Source organism: Andrographis paniculata, unplaced genomic scaffold, assembly GCF_009805555.1.
Source record: "Andrographis paniculata isolate CXL003 unplaced genomic scaffold, ASM980555v1 Contig46END, whole genome shotgun sequence".
NCBI classification, from domain to species: Eukaryota; Viridiplantae; Streptophyta; class Magnoliopsida; order Lamiales; family Acanthaceae; genus Andrographis; species Andrographis paniculata.
The window spans coordinates 2,856,011-2,881,024 of record NW_026137580.1 but is presented as its reverse complement, the minus strand read 5'-3'; the positions used below and the strand labels follow the sequence as shown (position 1 = coordinate 2,881,024).

Here is a 25,014-nt window from a genome sequence, read left to right as displayed (position 1 = left end):
TTAGTGTTTTCCGAAAGAAACATTGTGGCATGGATTGGTTTAATCTTACCAAATTCACAGAAGTCTCCGAATCGGATGAAGAAACTTCTTCCATTTCTGGAGGTTGGGCTGCCACAGGTGGTTCTTCTGCTTGCCACTCGATTGCTGGAGGTAGCGCCGCTGCTGGCTGGGCGGCTGCAGGTTGGGCGGCTGCATCTAGTGCCACTGCAGCCGGGATCTCTGGAGCATCTGGGATAGCCGCAGCTGGGGCACTTTCGGTTCCCAGTGCGGCTGCATCCGATTGGACGATTTCAAGATCAGCAGCATCAGGGATGTCATCTTGAGGGTCAGCTTCGGCAAGGGCAGCTGGTTCTTCCTTCGAAATGGATGAGTCTGATGCCATGTATGGCGGTCGACCCATCTGGGAAGTAGTCCCCTCGCTGTCTGAAGTGACCCCTGCTGCTGATGCGATGGGTGAAGGTGTCTGTGAAAAATCATGGAAATGTTGTTGTTAAATATATCAAGGTTGATCATTAGAATCCTAAGTATTGCTGATGAGAGAACTTACTGGTTCTATAGGCACTGCTGGTAAAGATTGCCTCCTGGTCGGGTGCCTGGCCCGACCACTCCTCGGTACGGGAGGAAGAGTTTGCCTCCTTGTCGGGTCCTCCGCCCGACTGCTCATTGGCAAATTGCGAAGTGGAGTAGGGGTTTGGAGAGGAAATGCTTCAGTCTGGACTAAAAGTTGGTCGGCTGGGGCTGGCGTCGTTTGTATGGTCGGTGCTACCAAGGTCGGGTCTGGTGAATGAAATGAGTGGAATCAAAGTTAAGATACAGTGAATTGGTTCACAGTTTTAAGAAAAATTACCTATTCGGGGTCGGGTCCTTGCTGACGTCCTAGTAGTTCCAAGGTCCGCTGGAGCTTGCTGGTCGGCCCCAGAGGTCGGGGGTGTTTGCAGCTGGGAAGCTTTCCTTTTTCGCATTGGAACACTAGATCCGATTCCCGGGGCGGCTGTTTGTTGCTGAGTGCTAGTATGTCTAGCCACCCCTAGAACTAATCCTTGGGGGGGAAGGAGTATGTTCAGCAACCGATCCTCATTAGGGGAAATCAGGGGCCATACAACCGACCACCATTCATTGAATGTATCTACAGTCTCAGGGTTGGAGCGGAAAGGAATATAAGAATTGGAAATTATATATGTGGTGAGCTGGGAGATATAAGAAGGGATTGAATTAGGTAGGACTCGTCGGTCAGGACTTTGAAAAATTATATGCGGACAAGCGACGGGTCCAGGGATACCTTGGCAACAGCCGAACTGGCGCGCCATGAATTGAGGTTCATAATTAAAAGTGTAAAAGGTTTTCTGCCCTTTTTTATCAAGTTTTTTGCTGCTAAAAAGAGACCTGGGTTTGAGGGCAACGTCCCAGGCAAAAGGATAGGTGGGATGAGCACAAGGCTCAGGAGTCGGAAGAGGATTTGCTGCCGGAAAGGGCCAAAAATGGTCGGGAGCATAACCCGCATATTTTTTATACATAGAAAATCGAGAGTTACTGCGGGTATCCGTTACAATTGCAGTTATTATTGGATCGGAAGATTGGAGTTTATTGCGTCCTGAGCAGAGTCGGTTGAGGGCTAATCCCAAATGTTTTTCGGATGTTGGCATAGTGGGCGGAGATCCTAAGTTGAACGCGTTGGGGAAGTAAAGACGGAACCAAAGTTCTAAAAACAAAAAAGGACCCGATGCGGCAGTGTCTAATTTTCTACTATCATTATCTGTTAGACGAAGGCTAACTCTAGTAAGTCCTTCAAACAAATTGGCTAAAAACAGGGTGCCAAGGGAAAAGAACCGACCTGACGCGATATGAATGGCCAGGTCGAGATGAGAAGGAAGAACACATTTGGAAGGGGAAACAATGACGTACCTACAAAGCCAAAAAAGGATAAAGGCAGTATGCTCCCGGTCGGTCACGGGGGTCCCTGGAGCCCCTTGCTGGTCGGTTGCGAACTTTGTCCAACCCCATTCCTTCACACCTTGTAAAGACCACCCTGGATGGTCTTCTGATGGCTCCTGCCCATCTAGGGCTCCCATCACAGGGTCTTCACCCACGACTGGGAGATGCGCGATCATTGCCACATCCATAAGAGTTGGACCAAAGGGGCCCGATGGTAAGAGGAAAGTCCCATTTTCCGCATTTCAGAAGGCAGACATGGCCAACAGCACCTTCTCATGCAGGTTGATAGGCATGGTGGACAATAGTATTGCCTGGTCGATTTTTTGAGATCGCCATTGGGTCTGGAAGTGTTCTGCTACCCGTCGATACTAAGCGCGGTAAGGATCTTTTGGGTCTGTGAGATGGGTTTTGATGCTGTCTCGAATGCGAATTGCTTGGTAGTTAGGGTTGTTGATAGCCAAGGAATTTCGAGATTCCAAAACTTCCCTCATCCGATTTGAGTCGTCAGGAGTAGTGCAATATGGGCGGATCGTCGGAGTTAGTACTTTCGAGGCTGAAAATGGGCCCTCTGGGAGGGTTCCGTCGAAAGGAAGGGCAGGAATGTATTGATTCGCCATGGTTAGAGTGTTTTGGGATTGTGATTCACAAAAGCTCGTATTGCGGGGAAGGAAGTTAATCAGGAGTGTTGCAGTAACTGGTGCAGTTGCTAAGGGAATTTTTCAAGAGGGTAGTGATGTATGAACTTCCAAACATTGATTGTTAAATGGCGTTTGAAAGTCCCTTGGCGGCGGGCAAGTTGTTACGTACGAAATTTAGAATTAGGTTAAAAGCCCAAGGTAAAAAGAAGAATGGGCCTGGCAATAGAGTTGGTTGAACTGGCTGAAGGACACCGTGTGGAAATCAAGGAAAATTCAGGACGGAAAGACTTCAGGTCGGAAGGTCCTCAGGACGGAAAGACTTTAGGTCGGAAGGTCTTCAGGTCGGTAGGTCCTCAAGACGGAAGGTCCTCAGGACGGAAAGACTTTAGGTCGAAAGGTCTTCAGGTCGGTAGGTCCTCAAGACGGAAAGTCCTCAGGACGGAAAGACCTCAGGTCGGGAGGTCCTCAAGACGGAAAGTCCTCAGGACGGAAAGACCTCAGGTCGGAAGGTCTTCAAGTCGGGAGGTCCTCAAGACGGAAAGTCCTCAGGACGGAAAGACCTCAGGTCGGAAGGTTTTCAGGTCGGGAGGTCCTCAAGACGGAAAGTCATCAGGATGGGAAGTCCGCAGGTCGGGTAAACCGTAGATCGGATAGAAGGCGAAGTCGGGCAGACGCGGAGGTCTGTCAAGAGGAAGGTCGGGCAAGGAAGAGGTTCGGACAGACGCGGAGGTCTTCGGTCAAAGACGGAGGGCAGTTGATGCGGAGGTCGGCCCAAGTGAGGTCGGGCGAAGAAGCAGGTCGGGCGAAGGACGAAGTCGGGCCAAAAGGGCGGAAGGTCTGTGGTCGGCTCAAAGAGTGAAATATAGGGATAATTTTGGTCTGCTGAGGACACGTGTCAGCAGGAGAAGGGTTGGAAAACGGTTGGGAAGGAGACGTTGTAACCGTTCGGGCGACGGTTTTCAGTACAGTTTCTTCAAAGAATATTTAAGGATTTGGATCATCATTTGGAAAGGCATCTTCAATCAACTTCAACAAAGCAAAGTCAGATTTGGGGATCACCACTTTAAATTTCAGTATTTTATTTTCCAGTTTATTTTCTGTACCATACAGTGTTTAGAGATTCCTAATCTCAGGCACTAATTAATCAAGTTTAAGGATATTTTCTATATCTTTGAATTTTACTTTATTTTTGTTGAAAAAATACATCAACAAAAATAATAGAAAAAATTAAATATTTGAATAATAATAGTGAAAAATAAAGTTATGGTTAAAATAAAATTACTGTAACAAATGTATATTTTGAGTTAAAATTAAATAAATGAAGTTGATAGATTAAAAATGTCATTAAAGATTAGATTATGAATCTATATTATACAAAATATTTATATTTAAATTTAAATTTTATTTATTTTATAAAAAATTTTAGTCTCTATAAAATAACATATATATTATATATATATTTTTTTAGCTATAATTATAATAAATATTAAATTATATTTTACTTTAAAAAAATAAAAAAAAATAAAAGCTGCGGGTCAAACATGCTGGCCGGACAGTAAACAACCCCAATTTTGGGTGAAGAAACACACCCCTAAATTTCATTACAGCCTTGTTTTAGACCCTGCTTATTCTTCTCAAACCCACTTTTTCTTTCTGAATAACAACAATTTTCAAACCCTGATGTTGTATGGAGTGTTCGAATTGAAGCCCTAGCTTGAGACCCGAAGATGTTTGATCCCCAATTTATCAAAGCAACTGTGTCCAAGATTCAATCAAAGCCAAACTTCAAATAAAATATGCTTAACTACTAAAAAAGACGATCTTCATCCTCCGCCAGAAAAAAAAAATCGACTCCGAAAGAAGCTGAGTTGACAAAGAATAGAAAGAAAGAACAAAGAGGGGAGAAAGAATGAAATTTGACCTCACCTTGGCCTTGCCTGCACAGCCACACCGATGGGACGAAATTTTGGCCGCCATCGCTGCTTCCAGAACAAAGAGAAGGGCATCGTCAAAGCAATAGCAATGGCCTGTCTATAGATGAACTTTTTTTTTTTTTTTTTTAATTTTAATGGAGGTATTTTTTCAATCAAGTAATAAATGTGTTTACTCATGAGTTTTTTGTTTTGAATTTTGGATTTGAACACTAAAATTTTGGATTAAAATAATTATTTGATGTAATATTAATATGTATTCACGTGATGTTTTTAATATAAAATTTAATTTTAATATAATATAATAAATAAAAAATATATATTTGATTTGATATAAAAAAAAAATAATAATAATAATAGAAGTAAACCAAATCCCATATTGTTGGTGAAAAATAGGACTTGACAACTGTTTGGTGCAGGGTAGACCATGTTGATGCTGTCTCACACCAATAACTTTTATTTTAAGCCGTTGTATATTTATTTGTTCTTCCCTCTGTCACATATAATTTGTCCCTATTTTTTTTTTTCGTCCGTTCCACCTAATTTTTCTTTTTTTTTTTAGAAAATTAATTATACACTTTAATTATATTTTAAAATTTAATTTTTTTTAATCTTAATTAAACTATTTAGTTATTTTAATCTTAATCTATAATTATTTTTACTAAATAATAATTATTTTTACTAATATATTTCTTAATTACTTACTAATTATACTTTACTTAAATTCCCGTGTCCACAGTAATACACCTATATTACTTAGGACGGAAGGAGTATAATTTGTTGCGTCAGAAGATGAAAATTGACAAATAAGCATCACATCAGACATTTTTTTCACATTTGCCGTTGTCATTGCTCTTAGTGAAGCCGTTGCAATTGCTCTTATACATGATCTTGTTTTTGTTTTCATAGTTATCAGAAACGATGGCGTTGCCTTTTATGGTAGATTTTTTACTGTTTAAAAATTATTATTAAAAATTAAATTAGAAATTTATTTTTTTTATATTATATTTAAAGTATTATATTAATATATTTATATTATATCAAATAATTATTAATATTAAAAATTTTACAACTTAAAAACACACCTACAAATAAAATAAAGGATAAATTACACAATATTTTCTTATATTTTAATAAATATGCACAAAATACGTGGTGTTTTATTTATTTTGTGAAACCTTGTGTTGTATTAAACTTTCCATAAAACACAATTTCTGTCCAAAATTGATATTTAATTGATTGTAATTATGGACCTAAATTATACAAAACTTTATACAAATAAAAGAAGTAAAATATCTCCAATAAAAAGAAAAAAATAGAAGTAAAAGATCTTAAATAATATTTTTTGAATAAAATAAATAAATAAATAAATAATTTATCAATCTTTTATTTTTATAATTTTTTAAAAATTCAGATAACATTTTGTCTCTAAAAAAAATTATTTATTTATTTATTTTATTCAAAAAAGACTATTTAATATATTACCTATTTTATTTGTATAAAATTTAAATAATTATATTAGTTTTTATACAAAATTATCAGTTTGGGACGAATATAATATTTTGTGCAAATTTTAATATAACATATGAGAGTTTTACGCAATAAATAAAATACGAAATATTTTGTGTATTTTTATCAAAAATACAATCAAATGTTATATAATTTACCCTAAAAATAAATACAAGATTGTTACTACCCAACACATGTGATCTAACCTGGACTTATGGTCCGATTTCGTTTAGGCGTGTGTGTGTTAAAAAACAAAAAATCAGGACCTTTTATACACATACTTATTGCGTGTACCATATGTAGATGATTTTACACAACAACATAGCATATATGTGTTGAAATAGTGTCATGATTACGACATAGCATATATGTGTTGAAATAGTGTCATGATTACAATCGCGACCTACCTATATGTATGAACGAATGAAGTGAAATGCAATTACATCACATTTTTACTTTCTCTCTCGTGTCCTGCTCCACTCATCTCTCCCCCCGTTTATTACTGACATATCTAATCTCTATTAACATACATAAATATATGGGTTCGGATCTCCTGTCCGACATATCTCTCTGTCGCCTCTGTCCATCCAATTGAAGAGCGCCAAGTGCCTCCTTATCCCTTTTTTTTTTTAAATAAAAATTAAACTTTTATTATAATTTACAATTCCATCCCTAAATTTTAATAGCGATTTTATTTCTCTTTCAATCCCCAAATTCCAGTAAGTTTTTTCGATCCAACGATTAAGTAGCCCTTTAGATTCGCTTGGTGCCGGTACGTTACCGCGGCTTGCCGACCAGCCCGTCGCCGTCGCTCTCTTCTTTCGGTCATTGTCGGAAAATTTCTCAAGACACTATTACTACCGTCACGCACTCTGGTCTTCCATCGTAGTGACAGTTTCTTTCCCACCCTCTAATTAAAAAAAAAAAAAGGTACATTATTATTATTATTATTATTATGCTAAACTATTTTTTGAAAATCATTCATTGCAGTATAAATTTAGAGTTTCTGCCATTTATTTTACTCATTTGAAAATTCGATTTGAAATATAGTTGTTTTGGGTTTATATATGTAGTTGTTGTGTGTGCTTTTGTTTGTAAATCCATTGAAATTTGGTATTTTTTTTATTTCATTTTGATTTACTTTACAGGTATGGAATTTGATAATTTAGGCTCGCCATCTCAAACAGAGACCAAAACAATTCAAATTGGAATGTTGTTTGATTCAGAGGCAGCAATATATCAATATTATCTAAGTTATGCTAAAAATATAGGTTTTGGCATCAAAGGACACAAGATGCATAAAGATAAAAAAAAAAAAAAGGTAAGATTATATCCAGAATTTTAGCTTGTAGTGCTGAAGGAAAACGGGAAGAGGATAGGAGAAGTATTAATGTGAAAGCGCCACGGCCAATAACAAGATTTGATTGCAAGGCTAGAATAAAGATTTGTTTGAAAGAGAATGAAAAATATCAGGTTGTTGAGTTTATTTCTCAACATACGCATTATCTTACTGGCCCCCAAGAAACAGATTTGTTAAGGTCACATAGGAGGATAAATGATGCGCATGCTAAGTAGATTGAGATGGCAGAATGTGTGGGACTTACTCTAAAACTCTCCCATAATCTTATGGTTAAAGAAGCCGGTGGCCGAGACAGCTTAGGATTTATTGAGCAAGACCATAAGAATTATTTACGCTCAAAGAGAACAAAAAATATGAAAATTGGAGATACCGGTAGAGTGTTTGAGTATTTGCAGGAGATGCAAAAGAAAGATCCGAATGCTTTGTATTCAATTTAAGTTGATGAAGATGATATGATAACTAATATCTTTTTGGCAGATGGCAGAATGAAAGCAGATTACTCTGATTTCGGAGATGTTGTGAGTTTCGACACCACGTATAGAAAGAACAGAGAAAGCCGCCCTTTTGCATTATTTGTCGGTGTCAATCATCATCGACAAACAATAATATTTGGTGCCTCACTTTTATACGATGAGACAATCCCTTCATTTGAATGGTTGTTTGATACATTCGCAGACACCATGGGTGGAAAAAAGCCTATCACTATTCTGACATATCAGGATCATGCTATGGTGAATGTATTAGGTATAAGATGGCCTGAAACTTGCCACATGTTATGTATTTGGTATATCTATCAAAATGCTGCAATACATTTAAGTGGATTTTTTGAAAAATATAAAGATTTTGCACATCATTTTGGAAGGTGTATTTATGATTGTGAAGAAGGGGATAAATCTATGCATGAATGGGATGAAATGTTGGAGAAGTATGATATAATGGAGAACGAATGGTTGAAGAGGTTGTGTAGAGTTAAAGAAAAATGGGCATTGGTATATGGGCGCCAATTCTTTTGTGCTGATATTACTACAACACAGCGTAGTGGAAACATGAATAGTGTTATCAAAAGGTACGTGAGTTCCAAGAACCCTTTGCAAGTATTTTTTGAACGATTCGAAAATTTAATTGAATCTCGCCGATATGAGGAGTTGATTGCTGATTTTAAAGCACGTACGAGTGCTCCGGTCCTTCATTTACCTGTTCAACTTTTGAAACATGCTGCAAGTGTGTATACACCTGAAGTTTTTAAGGATTTTCAAAAGGAACTAGGGAAAGCTTATGATTGTGCAGTGGTTCTTAATGACATGGATGAAACAATAGCAATTTATCATATCAGTTACTTGGGAAGGTCAAGGTATCATGTTGTGAACTTTAACTCTTTAGATGATACCGTTTCTTGTAGTTGCAAGAAATTTGAATTTGGCGGCTTGTTATGCGCTCATGCGTTGAAAGTCCTGACAAATAATAATGTTTTTAAGATCCTAAAGCAATATGTGATGAAAATATGGACAAAATCTGCTAAGAGTGGAGTGGTGTTTTCCTTGGAAAATGACGTGGATGATCCTAAGAAAATGACGGGCATTAGTTATAGGGATTTGAATTTGTTTTTCAACAAATTGGTGATAAGGGTTTCAGAATCTAAAGAAACATATGAATTGGCGAAAGAATCATTTCTGAAGACCACTGAGAAGGTGAATGAATATTTGGGTGAGCGATCTTCTGTGAGCGATACTCAAGCAGCTTTAAGGATGGGAGCAGCTCCGGAGAAAGAAGGCAACGTACACGTGAAGAGGATAAAGACAAAAGCAAGAATACGTTCCGGTAAAAGACCAAAAAGTGGGTTGGAAAAGAATTCCAAGAAAAAAAAACAACCGGAGGTACAAAGAAATCCATTTTAAATTGAAAAAAAAATGCATTAATTTTAGTATTTGTCTTACATTATTTCACTTGATATTAATATAATTATATTATTTCTTAAATAGCCATCTATAAATGAGACACGTGTTGAAGGACATGACATTCTATTGAGGCAAGATCAAATAGCCCCACAACAGGTTTACTTTTTTGTACTTTATTTTGAATTTTTATTTTATTTTTTAACGTTGTGCTTTTTTTTTTTTTTTCTAATTTATATTTTTAATTATAGATCGAAACACTAAATTCAATATCAAACTTGCATTCCCAATGCCCCGGTGATTCGACATATACTCTAAGTTTCACTCAATTACTTGAGGTAAATTTTTTTATAATTCATGTCGTGATTTTATGATTTAAATTATTGTATAAGCCTTTAGTCCCTACACAAAGTTAAAGTTCAAATATAAACAAATTTGGACAACATGCAAATATAAGCTTGCACACCTAATTGATGGCAAGTACAAAATATAAATAATCTCATTCGATTTCAATTATCAAAAGACATACAAAATAAAACATAACTATCATGCAATTGCAATAATATTCTGAACTTCATAGGAACCAAGACTAAAAATAATATATTGAATGAACTTTTTTTAAGTGATGGAGTACTTATATAGACAGCTCCTAAAGAACAAAATCTAACCATGTATGAAGCGTAGCCTTTGAACATCAAGAAAAAGACCACCAACTTGAGTTGTGGAAACAAATGCATGTCCTTTAGTAGGTCTCATCGGTGAATCTCTTGAATCAATTTTAAATGTATACTTTAACGCTGACAGAAACTATGCCCAAGCTGCCTTCTCACAGCATGGGAAGACATTTGAGACGGATCTGTCAAAGTACACAAAGAGAGATTGTAAGATAAATCATGTTTTCCAGTCGATAGCAACCCTAAAGAGAGGCCAAGTGCACACTCTTTATAGGATGAAAATTTCAACCAATCTTGTGAAATAAGAGATAGTCTGGCAAACAAAGGAGTCGACATTCCTTTAAATCGAGGTAAAGAGAGTCCCGTGCTAACTTCCAATACCTGACTCCATCCACACGCAACCGAACCATCCCAAATATCTCCATATCCGAGAAAATTCTTCAGTTTCAGTGCCCCTTCCAGAGACCAAGATCTAGCCTATGAGATCAGTTTAGAATTTCAATACTAATAATACCGTCAATTCACATGTAAACTAAGGCATCCATTTTTCATTCGGAAATACAAAGAATAATACGATCAAATCAGCATTCACAATCCTTCATTTTCTAATTCTAATCATCAGAATGATATCAGCCATAACCAACATTTTCCTTGAGGTTCTGGATTGATTATGTTTGGCTAGAACAAATATTGTTTCCATAGTTGCAAAAATGAAACCTAACATAACAATTTAGCTCAATTCAGAAATTGACATTCCAAACACAATGTTTATGTAATTTTCTATAGCAAACCCTCAACACCTTATAGGCATTTTCAAATTACCAGCAGCAAAGAACTCAAATAATCAATCATGGATATTATCAGTTGGTAAACATCATAGTACATAATTACCCAGAACAAGGAATACTTCAAAAACAAAAATGGTACCTTAGGCTTGGAGTAAACCCTTATAGATCCAGTGAGAGGGTTTTTGCCCTCAACAACCTCAATGACGATGTTCGCAGTTCTAGGACGATTAGAAGATAGCCGGAGGATTTCTGATGGTGGGCGGTTTGGGAAAGGGGATAGAGCAGCAACGAACGGGACAATGACGACGGCGAGAGGCTAGGTGGTGTGCGAAGGCGACGGCCTAGTCGGCGACTGGAGGCAACAGACTGGGCGGCGAGCGAGGCGATGGAATTGTTGCTTCGTTCAAACAAAATAAAAATGGAATTTGGGGGTTGAAAGAGAAATAAAATCGCCATTAAAATTTAGGGGTGAAATTGTAAATTGTAATAAAAATTTAATTTTTATTTTTTAAAAAAAAGGTAAAGAGGCATCTGTCGCTCTCCAATTGGATGGACAAGGGCGACAGAGAGATGTGTCAGACAGAAGATCCGAACCCTACATATATATATATAGTAACATCACATTCGTACATTTATATTATACATACATATATTTATACATTATATTATTTACACACAGTATATATATACACAGTCATATATATGTAATATAATATTACATAATATAAAATAGCGATTAACGGTGGAAATTAATATTTCTATTGGGCTAAATTGCACAAAATTTATCTGTGATTTTACGAAATTGCGTAAAATTCCTCATACTTCTAAAACTGCGTCAAACTTCCTCATGGTTTCATAAACTCTGCATCTAACCCCTTCGGCGGTCCTTATTTAACGGTGTTTGGTCTAAATGCGCCTAAACTGCGAATAAATTTTAAAATCTCATTTAAGTTTGGGCCCATTTAAGTTAAATACTATTAAATAAGGACCGCCGAAGGAGTTAGACGCAGAGTTTATTCACGAGGGAGTTTGACGCAATTTTAGAAGTATAGGAGATTTGGAGCAATTTTATAAAACCATATGTAGGTTTTGTGCAATTTAGTCTTTCTATTGGCTAATCCTATAATAATATCACAACACGTTATCAACATGATTGTGTATTTTAATTTCCGCAAGGTAATATTTTATATTTTATATGTTTATTATGTCTAACCTTGCTAAACATGAATTTTTCTCTCTCCTTGTTTTTGGCCAAAATTATATGACTTGGGCTCGCGATGTGAAAATGCATCTGACATCAATGGGCTTGAAAAATACTATTGTCCAGAATGAAAATTCCGCAAACCAAGATCATACAAAGGCAATGATCCGTTTTTGCCATCACATCGATGAGGCACTGAAAATGCAAAATGTGACGTTGGAATCACCACTTGAATTGTAGGAGAGATTGAAAGAAAGATACTATCACTTGAGGCTGACTTTGTTGCCAAGGGCACGAAGCGAATGGAAAAGCCTACGGCTTCAGGACTTTAAAACAATCTAAGAATATAATTATGACATGTTTAAAATAACATCACTGTGGTGAAAATACATCTGAATATGATATGATGGAGAAAACTTCTTTCACTTTTCATGTCTTTAATATGGTTTTGCAGCATCGGTATCGTAAAAGAGGCTTCCAAAAATATTTTGAGCTGATCACCTCTCTTTTGCTGGCCGAACAAAATAATGAATTGTTGTTGAAAATCACGAACCTCGGCCGATATGTGCAAATCCATTTTTCAGAGGCAAATGCAATACAACTGGCAAATCCAGTGCGTGGTCATGGGCAGGTCAGAAATCAGCGAATTGATCGCGATCGAAATCAGAATCGTGGACGAGGCCACACAAACGCATACGATTACAATAATTATCAAAATAGGCTCTAATATGTGTCAAATAGGCGATATAATGACAGAAGGCCGTATAGACCTCAACAAGATTCAACACCTAGAGAAATAAAAATACTGACGAGAAATGCACCCGGTGTAGAATCAAAGACCATTGGGCTCATGTTTGTCGCACAGTTGGTCACTTGGCTGAACTGTATTGGGCCTCAAAAGAAAAGTAGGGAAGAATTGCCCCTGAAACAAATTATGTTATCCATGATAACACATTTGATGATGTGCTGAATGAAAATATCACACACCTGAATGCCGATGATCTGCTTAATATAGTTAATGAAGTTAAATGATGAAATGTTGTTGTATCTCTTTTGTTATTTTGATGTTTTCTACCCCATTTTGTATTACCCAACATAATATAAGTCTATTTTGATTATGTTACTAATACATGTATTTTATTATTTCTACATTCTTACAAATATATGGATGTCAAATATACCATTGATAATATCTGCCTTATCGACAGTGCTACGACTCATAACATTTTGAAAAGCAAAAGTTATTTATCCCATATGAATATGAGAAAGACCACTATAGTTACTATCAGTGGTGCATCGAAAATGATTAAAGGTTTAGGAAAAGCCACTGTATTTCTCCCTAAAGAGACAAAAATGACAATTGAAAATGCCCTGTTCTTGAGCAAAACTTGAAGGAATTTACAGAGCTTTAATGATATTCGGAAAAATAGGTATCACATTGAAACATCGAATGAGACAGAAAATGAGTATCTTTTAATAACTCAGATTGTGAATAATAAAAGAATTGTCAAAGAAAAATTGTCATCATTTTCTTTTGGCTTATGTTACTCAAAAGTCAATTTCGTTGAAACATATCACTTAGTAGACCAAATGACTTCTAGCGAATTTAAAATTTGACACGATCCACTTGGGCATCCTGGCAATGTAATGTTGAGGCGAATTGTTGAAAATTCAAATGGCCACTCAATGAAAAAGAAATATATTTTGAGTCCGAATTAATTTGCTTGTGTTGCATGTTACCAAAGGAAGTTAATAATTAGGCCATTTCTAACAAAGGTTAGATTGAATCTTCAACTTTTTTTGAAAGAATTCAGGATGATATTTGTGGACCCATAGATCCACCGTGTGGACTCTTCAAGCAATTTATAGTACTAATTAACGCGTCAATGTGATGGTCACACGTATGTTTGTTATCTACTCGCAATCTAGCTTTTGCTAAACTATTTGCACAAATAATTAAATTGCGAGGAAAATTTCCTAATCACCCGATAAAGAAAATACGTTTAGATAATACTGGAGTGTATTCATCACATACATTTGATGATTACTGTATGTCAATTGGGATTACTATGGAACATCTTATACCCCGTGTACATACGCAAAATGGTCTGGCTGAGTCTTTTATCAAAAGATTGCAGTTAATTGCTAGACTGTTTTTAATGAGGTCTAAACTTCTCGTATCAACTTGGGGACATGCTATATTGCATGCAACAACCGTCGTGAAAAGAAGGCCAACAAGTTATCACTATTATTTCCCTAGTCAATTGTTATCTGAAAAGTACCAAATATATTTCATCTGCGAATTTTTTGGTGTGTTGTTTATATGCCAATTGCGCCACCCCAACGCACAAAAATGAGACCTCAAAGAAGGTTGGCTATATATTTTGTGGAAAAGACCACTTGAATTTGATCATTGTACGAAACATAGTGAACTTTAAGTTCAAAGAATTGTGTATTTGCAAAAAATTGCAAATCAATTGTCTGATGTTATTAATAATGTTGCCATTCACGAAATCATACATTGCAACAGCAAATACACCAGCTAAAATAAATATCCCAGAAGGAAAAGTTTCGAGTGCTAATGAGTATATTACCCGCGTAAAATGTGGCAGACCGTTGGGTTCTAAGGATAAGAATCCACGAAAGAAGAAAATTGTAAATACTGGTGAAGAAATCAACAATGATCAGATACCTGAAAAAGTCAGTACAACCCATGAAAAGGTTGATACTAAAAATTCTGATTGAAGTGAGGATGAAGTTATTGAAACTTTTATTAACTATACCACTAGTGGAAAATATTAGAACCGAAAGAAAACAAACATCGATAATGCTTTTGCATATTCTGTAGCACTCGATATAATGAAAAATGACGAGGATTGTGAACCAAAATCAGTTGATGAATGTCAGCAAAGAGATGATTGGGTATAATGGAAAGACGTAATTCAGTCTGAATTTGACTCATTGAAAAAATGGCAAGTTTTCGGCCCCATGGTCCAAACATCTGAAAATGTGAAACATATTGGCTACATATAAGTGTTTGTGAGAAAAAAAAAATGAAAATAATGATATCACAAGATATAAAGCAAGACTTGTAGCCCAGGGTCTTTACCAGAGACCAGACATTGATTTTGAAGAAACATATTCACTAGTCATGGATACAATAACATTCAAGTATTTGGTGAGCCTAGCAGTTTGCAAAAATCTTGATATGCGATTAATGGATGTAATTTCTGTCTATCTTTACGGCTCCTTAGACAATGATGTCTATATTAAAAATCCAGAAGGGTTTAACATACATGAATCATTCAAATCAAAGTCAAAAGACTCATATTCCATCAAATTGCAAATTTTTTTTTTATGGGCTCAAGCAATCGGGCCGAATGTGGTACAATTGTCTCAGCTTAAGTCTAACAAAAAAAGGTTACAGAAATGACCTGGTCCGTGTGTTTTCATAAAGAAAAATAGGTCAGAATTTATAATCATCGTTGTATATATCTATGATCCCAATTTAATTAGAACTCCTTATGAAATCCAAAAAGCTGTTGAATATCTGAAAAAAGGAGTTTGAGATCAAAGATTTTGAAAAACTAAATTTTGTCTTGGTTTGAAAATCAAGCATTTGGAAAGTGAAATCTTTATCTACCAATCAAATTATACCAAAAGGATACTGAAACAGTTTCTGATAGATAAATCACATCCGTTAAGAACCCAATGATTGTCAAAGCATTCGATCCAATAAAGGATCCACTTAGACCAAAAGAGAAAAATGAAGAAACACTTGGCTATGAAGTGTCATTTATGAGTGCTATAAGCGCATTGATGTACCTTTTCAATAACACCCGACCTAACATATCATTTGCTATAAATTTATTAGTAAGATTCAGTTCATCACCTACTTGACGATATTGAAATGAGATTAAGCACATTTTTCGCTATCTCCAAGGAACAATTGATCTCGGGTTATTTTACTCAAAAAATTCTCGACATGAATTGATTGGTTTTTCCGATGCAAGATATTTATCTGATCCTCATTAAGTCAAGTCACAAACTAGCTACATATTCACCTGTGGCGAAACAGTGATCTCTTGGAGATCAATGAAACAAACTTTAACTGTCACTTCTTCAAATCATGCTAAATATTGGCAATACATGAAGCTAGTTGAGAATGTGTTTGGTTGAGGTCAATGACTCAACATATTCTGAAAAATTTTGGGTTAATACTTGACGATAAAATTCCTCAAACTATAATGTATGAAGATAATACGGCTTGTATAGCCCAATTGAAATGAGTTACATTAAATGAGATAGAACAAAACACATTTCACCAAAATTATTTTTTCACTCATGATCCTCAACAGAATTTTAAAATTAATGTGCAAAAAATTCGATTAGATATTAATTTGGCGGATATATTAACCAAGGCATTACCGACTGCTAAATTTGAAAATTTGATAAAGAAAATTGGAATGCGTCGGTTAAGGAGTCTCAAATAATGTCCAGATCATGGGGAACAAATAAAAACAAAAGTGTTAGTACTCTTTTTCCTTCACTAAGATTTTTTTTTTCCACAAAATAGCATTTATGTGTTGAAATGATGTCATGATCACACAGATTGTATGACCTATATATATATATATATAGATATGTGTACCAATAAAATAAAATGCAATCACTTCACAGTTTTACTTTCTGTCTGTTGTGTATTGCTCCACTCATCTCTCTCCCTATTTATTACTCACATATCTAATCTCTATTAACATATATATATATATATTAACATTACATTCATACATCTATATTATACATACATATATTTATATATTATATTATTTACACACAGTCAATATAATATTAAATAATATAAAATAGTGATTAACTATAAAAATAATTAGTATTTATATTAATTAATCATATAATAATATTTTTTCTTTCTTATCGCGTTCCGGTAAAAAAAAAAAAAAAAAATCTTTTTTTAGGCTTTCTTAGATTCTGGTAATTTTTTTTTTTTTTTTTGCCTTATTATAATGTGTGTATATGCCATGTAAGGATTCTAGAATATTAGCTTGTGTTCTTTTTGTGAATTTTAACACAGATTTTTACTATTTATATATATATTTTTTAAAAAAGATATTATATCAAATAATTATTTTTTTTATATTATACTATAAATCTATTTTACATTCAAAATATCATATCAATTTATATTTATATCACATCAAACAACTATTTAAATTCAACTTTTTACTATTAAAAAAGTCAAACCCCAAAAACTAAAATCCACGGACAAACGCACCCTTAGTGTTTGTGTAAAGATTTTTTGAGATTTTATGTTGTTAATTAATTTTTGTTTGTGTTAAAATTATCAAATTAAATATTTGCTTTTTATTTTTTATATTATACTTTTTAAATTTGTTATATATATGCCATTCTTTTTCAGCCTGTTAAATTTATTCTATTCCTAAATTTGACAAAATAAAAAAGTCAATATTTGAATATTACTTCTCGATCAATTTTTATTTGCATCAGATATTACTATATTTATTATTTATATTTTTTCATTTATTTGAAATACTAACTAAATTTTTAAAAATATCTTCAACCAATTTTTAATTTTTGTAATAATTTGTTTTTTCTTTTAACTCTGTGTCGGACCAAATATTCTTAATTTTACCTGAACTAGAGATTTATTAAAAATTATCACAATGATAGAGAGTGAAAGGCAAGAAGTTGCAAGATGCCAACATAGGCGCTTAATTTGGGGAAAGTAGAGGAAGGGATAGGAATAGAAATGAGAAACAGTGAGAGGCACCGACCCCATACCTAATCTACTCACACTTAAAATTGGCGAGGTGTGCCTGGGCCAAGATGCAGCCCAATCGAACCTGCGCCTCCGTCGTCAGATGAAGATTATCCTCCTTCAGCTGCAATCCGTAGGCGTCCACAGTCACCACGTTCGGGATGTCGATTCCCTTCTGGATTTCCCTGATTTTGTCCAGGTACTTTATATCCCCGGATGCAATCGCCACCTGAATCAATATGAACATGGATGAGGGAGGGAGTGGGAGTTTGAGGACTCGCTTAATTTCAACCATCAATCATCGAATCTAACTAATTAGAAATTAGATTTAGAATGGAGTTCACAAACAGTTTAGTCTTAATAATATATACCTGAATCACCGGAAGAGAAGGCGAGTTCAGATCTGACCGTACATTCCGAATCAGGGTTTCCAAACTCTCCTTATAGGCCTCCACGTCACGTGCAGAGCTCGTGTCGCTCTCGCCTTGGTACCAGAGAAGCGCTTTTAGTTCGCCCCCCCCGCCGCGGGACGCCGCTTTGGCGCGTTCCACCATGTTGTTGTAAAGGTGGCCGCCACGCGCCCACTCCTTGATGGCGGTGCCGCCGACGGCGCAGGGCACGAGTCCGATGGCTCCCACGATATGCTCCTTGACGGCGTTGGCGAAGGGCATTCCAGGCCCCACGCCGCACGTTTTCTTGGTGTCTATGTCGTAGTGGAGAGGCACGCGCGCCGCTTCCCAGTCGAGGCGCGCGTTGAGGCGGAACACTCGCGACGGATCGGGGGAGCACTCCGGCGGGACTACGCCGTCCCAGTGCTTCTGCCTGTCCACCCCGCCGCGGCCGGCCATGTTGCTCTGCCCGGAGAGGATAAAGATCTGTTTTTGGGCGGAGGTGGAGGAGGAGGTATCCATGAATCCGATCCGATCATGTATTAATTTATTGCCATCGGCCAAACTAATTTATATCCCAATTGTACAGCTCGATCGGTACAATAGCCTGCAATTGAAAACACACTAGTTCACCAAGCACTTAATTATGGAACAGTAATATTCAATTTTTAATTATCGATAGTATTCCTAGAGGTCTTTTTATTCATTCATGTCATTTTAATAAAATGAGTATATGATTATTTAAGCCGTACCTACCAAAATTTATAGGTGGCACAAGCTACTCCAAAAAAATCAATTAATACCGTGTTGAATTAATCATGAAAATAAAAATAAAAATAAAAATAAAATGAAGTTGTCGGCCAGCAGAGCGTTCATGCTCCCACCTTTCATTACATCGTTAATTCATTCATTTCAATTTTTTCAATTGCTTCTGATCCCCATTTGGTCGGAAGTCATATATTGTTAGTACATGGGGCTCATAAAAGGGATGGATTGTTACAATGTCGGTTGGTTCTTGTTAGATAGATACATTTAAAAAAATTATTTAAAGGAGTTATGATTTTATTGATTATATATTGTACAAAAATAGGCACCTCTAAGGATGCAATTTTTGCCGAACTTCGTAAATTTCGTGTTTTTATTTTATTTTCTACATTTGGCTTTTATTTTTACAATAATTGATATTAAAGCGCCGGGAGAAAGCCATAACATCCTATGTGAAATTCAAACTTATCAAGTTTGATGAAATTGAGAATTTCACACTTGCAATAATAGGTGAAGGATCTATTGATTCAACATAGGATGCAAAAGGCGTTGGAAAAGAAGCCGGAAAAGACTGACCAATCAGAATGGGACGTTCTTCACAAAAGAATAGTAATCACCATTCGATTATGCCTGTCTGGTAAAATTATTTTTCATGCGATAGAAGTAGAACCAACTACAGAAGTGTAGGAGAAATTGAAAATTCGATATATGGCAAAATCGTTGACAAATAAGCTACATATGAAACAAAAGTTGTACGGCCTTCGAATGCAAAAAGGTGCTGACCTGACACTTTATCTTAATACATTTAATAAAATAATGGTGGATTTTGGAAAAATGGATATGAAATTTGAAGATAAAGACAAAACCATGATTTATATGTTAATTATCTTCATCCTATGAGCATCCGATGACAGCATTAACTTGCGGGAAAGATACAATCACACTTGAGGATACCATATCTACACTTGTATCTCATAACCACTGTCGGTTAAAAGATAGGGCAAATATGCAAGACGATGAATTATATGCTCAAAATGAAAAAATATATATATATTGAGAGAGAGCGTTAGCTAACTAGTAGTAATTCTATAAGAAGAGGAGGAAGGTTAAGGTAAAAAAAAAAAGTGCAACGTTAAGGGTCAACAATTTGGACACTTTAAACGAAATTGTCCAAACAAGAAAATAGGTGGAGGCACAAACGGAGGAAATGGAAATAAAAATGGTGAAAATGTCTTTGAAGGTTCCTCAAATAATGCCAATGTCGTGAATGATGATTCAGATAGTAGTGTTGATCTCCTTGTTGCATCTAACTCAAAGATGATTGATGCCAGGATTGTTGACAGTGGATGCTCATATCACTCATAAAGTATATATTGTTTTGTATTTTTGTAGAAAAATTAAAAATTATAATTAATATATTAGATAAGATTTCTACTAATTTTGGTATAATCGTGATTAGTGACATGATTGAGTGATTCCTGGAATGATGTGTGTCCTTGCCAAATTTTCGGATCAAAGATTGAGGTGGAGTTTGGGCATGAAGATGGAAAAGAGCAATCAAGTAGCTAATTGAAAGCTTGCGTGTCTATAAAAAATGGGGTTAAGGAATTGGAGGGAGACACATAACTTACATTCACATTTCATAGCCTAAGTTGGAGGATTGGGATGGACTATTCGAGAGGAAGCGCCACCGGATGATCATCACATTTATTACTTTTATTTATTTTTAAGCATGAGTAGCTAATTTTCTATTCTAGTCCAATATTGAATTTATATTTCGAATTTAGATTTGTGAGATTATGTTTTTATTTAAATTGAATCTTGTTTATTAAAATGATATTTGTGCAATTTTTGTAATTCATGCCTACAATTGTATTATTTAATTTTTTATTACGGCCGAATTTTAGATTGCTTTAGTAATTGTGTGCTAATCGAATATTTGTATCCGTAATTGTACACTTGTTTGATAAAACGGTAAATCGGTTAACAAGTTTAGCCTACGAATTGCATGATAAAATAATTTTTGTAATTTATTGAATATTTGAATTTGATTTTTCTCGTGCTATTTTCAAGTGAAGAAATTTATTTATGGTTGTACCTAGAGTGTCGGCATCGAGAGTGTTTATCTCACAAGCTACATGGAGAGAAAGTAGATCAAGTGAACTAGGGGCAGCGGAATCAATGATACCAAGATTAATAGCCAAACGAGTAATATGCGAGCCTAAAGGAAGATGCCTATTTTCGTACGCACAATAGTAGAGAACCGCGATGCCCCAATATGCGAAATTAACTTTCCCTTTCTTGGTCATGCACTAAAGAAAGAAAAGTTCAGCCTTATTGACCACGTTAGATGTGTCTTTCTGACCCAAAAAACTATATGCAATAAGACGGTGAATATATTGCAAAGTCGGACTCTTAAGATAAGACAACTTTGACATCTTCGGATTGTAAGGGGAAGTGTCAGAAGTTAAATCATGTCATACCTCATTCAAATTTGAAAGAAAATCAGGATAGAATGTGGTCGCACTCTCCGCAAAGCTCTTGTCGGCGACATCCTATTCAGAGTACATACCCAAAGCAACTCCAAATTTTGCAATAGACATTTTAAATTTGGCACCAAGTAAAAAAAAGCATACTACATTAGGATAACTCACAGTAAACTTTTTAGGGATCGTGAAAACAAAAGTTGAGTAGAATTCTAAAGTTAGCTCAGCCACAGCCGGTACATCAAGTCTTATAAATTCCAACCAACCAAGAAAAAGCAAAATAATCAATGACATTAACAATAAAGTTCAATTCTACTAACAAGGATATATCCAATTTCTTGCAAAGAATAATTTTCTTAAGGGGAGATTTAACAAATTCAAATCATTTTATATCCTCAGTATTTTCAAATGAAAAATTATCTCCAAAAAACTTGTCCACCACCATGTGAACTTTCTTACCTCGTGGAGAGCACAATGCGGGCTTCGAAATCTTTTGCTGAACTGGATAACGGCACTCAAATCGTCGGTCAGACATAAGTGATTTTCTTTCGTGGCACCATAGCCTGCAAAATAGAACAAAATAGCATAAAACTTACCGAAACATAGTGAACTCCAGTTGGCAGGCGGTGGACGGTCGCAGACAGCGGCGGACTGAAGCAGGGCAGCAGGCTGGAGAAGGAGAAGAAGAAATAATGAAGAAGAAAGGGAAAAAAAAAAAAGATGAATAAGAAGAAGAAGGGAAAATGATGAAGACCATGGTTGTCAACACAATCCAATTTCAACAAGATATGGGGGCGAGCATTCAAAACTTTGAATCTCACGTGGATCTTCGCCATGTCAAGGAAAGAGATACGGGAAAATGACTATCACAATCGGAAAGGAACCCAAAGAATGGTAGCGGCATAAATTTACAAACCGGAAAGACGGTAAGAGATCTGAAACCAATCACTCTGAAGGACAAAGACGAGAGCACCGTCAAGAAAGAAATTGAGAAGGAAGATGCAAGGAAAAATGAGATAATTGATGAAACTATCACTAAATTGATTACTAATCTTGCCTTTTATCCTTCAGGGTTGGCAGAGTAAAAAAAGGCAAAAAGGAATAATGAAATTCTGGAGATATTTCGAAAGGTCGAGCTCAATATACCTCTATTGGATACAATCCACTAAATTCTAAAGTACGCAAAGTTCTTAAAGGAGTTGTGCACCAACTAACGGAAGTTGAAGAGCGATGAATGCATCGTTGTAAGCAAGAATGTCTCGACACTACTACAAAGAAATATTCCACCAAAGTGCGGAGACCTAGGTATGTTCACAATTCCGTGTAAAATAGGGTAGTTAGAATTCAAGCGTGGTATGTAATAGTTAAGTGCAACAATTAATTTCATGCCAAAGTCGATTTATAATTGTTTGAATCTTACACCACTAAAGAAAGCTAGAATTATTATTTAACTTGCTAATAGGACGCATGCATATCCAGAAGGACTTATAGAGGATGTCCTTAGTTGATTTTGTTAATCTATCCCCCCAATACTTGAATGTGTGACAAAATAAAAATTAACCTTCACAGTCCCTATGGATCGACATTGGAACCACTTGCTTCATCAGAATTAACCTTTATTGAAAGCACCGAGGCTACCAATCACATGACTCCACATTGGGAATGGTTCGAAACCTACACTTTAGGAAATTATGGGATAGTTTTACTTGATGATGATAAGCCATGTGAAGTTGTCAGTATTGGGAAGGTGAGGATTCAGATATTTGATGGGGTCATAAGGATTTTAAATAAAGTTAGACATGTACAAACATTAAAGAAAAATTTGGTATCTTTAAGTTTAATGCAAAATAATGGATTTACTTTTAAGTGTCATGAAAAATGCTTAAAAGTGGCCTGTGGAGCACTAATCGTGATGAAATATAAGTTTGAAAGAAGGAAATATCTGCAAACTTGAGGGAACTATGATTGTACATGGAATTTATACTATTGAATCTAGTGTTAATAACACTACATTGTGGTATGCTCGGCTTGGTCATACGGGGCATAATGGGATGCAGAGCTCAGAGAAGAGGAATTTGTTACAGGAAATTCAGAATTACAATGTGAATATTTTTAAGTACTGTGCACTTAGAAAATAGTCGATGGTGCAATTTAAAACAGCCAAACACACTACATGTGGGACTTTGGACTATATCTACTTAGATATATGGCAAATACGCCTTTGATGGGTGAAGCTCTTTATTTTGTTACATTCATCGACGACTATTCACGAATAGTATGGATTTATTTTTTGAAAACTAAATCTGAAGTGTTTGCACAGATGATACCTTGAACAAATGCTTTCAATGCAAAAGAAAAAGAGAATTGAATAGTGAAATTACATATTTATGTGAAAATAGAACATTTGGTCACGTTAAGGTCCTATGAGTACTTGATTGAAATATATCATTTAGAATCAAGAGTCGCATGAAGGAGGTTTGAGCCATCACTGTTGGGAAAATTTTATATTGGGGGATATACATAAGACATGTAGCAATAAGGTTAATAAGGGTCATAGATAATGAAAGATATAACCATGGTACCTTTTACAGAACCTTGTAGTAGTACCATTCCCTTTGATCATGAAAGAAAAGCTGCCAACACAAATCGAAATCCAAATCGAATTTGCTAAAGTATATATTTTCAATCCAAAATTGGAGTCAATATGTAGTTCGTTTGACCAATTCTCCTGGAAGATGTGGAGATAATGAGATCGTGGTTAATCCTCCTATGATTTTAGCAACCATCATAACAACCTACCAACACCAAGAACTACGAGGAAAAAAATATTAACCGATCACTTCCCCTTATTTTACTCTTTTCTTGTACTGTTTTTTTTTTTTTTGTTTATTTATTGTAATTACATTCTATAGTTTTTTTTTATTCAATTCCTTTTGTTAATTTATTGTTTTCTTTACTTCTTTGTATTTAATTTATTTTCTTTTTGAGCTTTGGACACTTTTTTTGTATGCATTTTTTTATTATATTCCTGCAACAGATTTTTTTCTTCACTTAAAACAACTCTACATCAATTTCCATTTAGTTTTATCCAATGTGTCTACCATATTTTCAAAATTTGATTACTTTTTTCATTCTGGCATTATTTTGTCTCAATTTTGCATCATATTTTAAAATAAATTCGATGTTGTTCTGCATCATTTCTTGAGTAATTTGGAGAATCTACCCAATTTTTGACCGATTACATTTGATAGCTGTTGAAAAATAATTTGAGTGACAACATATAGGTACACTATTATGGGCTCTAAAACCAAGAAAATCACACAAACTTGTCCACCACTTATCAAAGAAATAAATGAACTCTGAGTTCAAGATATAAGGAGAATACAAAAGTCCTTTAATGAGTATCAATTAGACATATAACTTTTTAAAGTCTGGTAGGTAGACATCATGTAAACAAAGAAGCATTTATTTATTTATTTATAATTAATATAAAGTAATTTTATAAAAAAAATGTTGAATTTTAAATATAAATAAAAATATATAAATAAAGAGATTTTGAGCGGATCGTAATGTATGATTATGATGTTATATATTATACAACTAAATAAATTAATTTACATTTGTTAACTATATTTTAATTTATTAAATTTTA

The 25,014-nt window shown here is 35.2% G+C and overlaps 2 protein-coding genes and 1 long non-coding RNA gene across 3 annotated transcripts; 1 reads left to right on the top strand and 2 right to left on the bottom strand.

Annotated features, from left to right (window-relative positions):
- Positions 1 to 7,591: 7,591 nt before the first annotated feature.
- LOC127252404 (protein FAR1-RELATED SEQUENCE 5-like) lies at positions 7,592 to 9,265 on the top strand. Its single transcript, XM_051276556.1, has 2 exons — positions 7,592 to 7,742; positions 7,848 to 9,265. The coding sequence occupies exons 1-2, from the start codon at positions 7,592 to 7,594 to the stop codon at positions 9,263 to 9,265; spliced, it is 1,569 nt and encodes a 522-aa protein (XP_051132513.1).
- A 599-nt stretch (positions 9,266 to 9,864) lies between these two features.
- LOC127252638 (uncharacterized) lies at positions 9,865 to 11,561 on the bottom strand. The gene is made up of 3 exons (XR_007839113.1): positions 10,864 to 11,561; positions 10,318 to 10,413; positions 9,865 to 10,118 (listed from the first exon to the last, which is right to left on the bottom strand). It is a non-coding gene; the product is annotated as an uncharacterized LOC127252638 (long non-coding RNA).
- A 6,074-nt stretch (positions 11,562 to 17,635) lies between these two features.
- On the bottom strand, positions 17,636 to 18,816 carry LOC127252336 (probable carbohydrate esterase At4g34215). Its single transcript, XM_051276474.1, has 2 exons — positions 18,094 to 18,816; positions 17,636 to 17,951 (listed from the first exon to the last, which is right to left on the bottom strand). Exons 1-2 carry the CDS (start codon positions 18,631 to 18,633, stop codon positions 17,751 to 17,753), a joined length of 741 nt encoding a protein of 246 aa, XP_051132431.1. The 5' UTR covers positions 18,634 to 18,816; the 3' UTR covers positions 17,636 to 17,750.
- Positions 18,817 to 25,014: the final 6,198 nt, after the last annotated feature.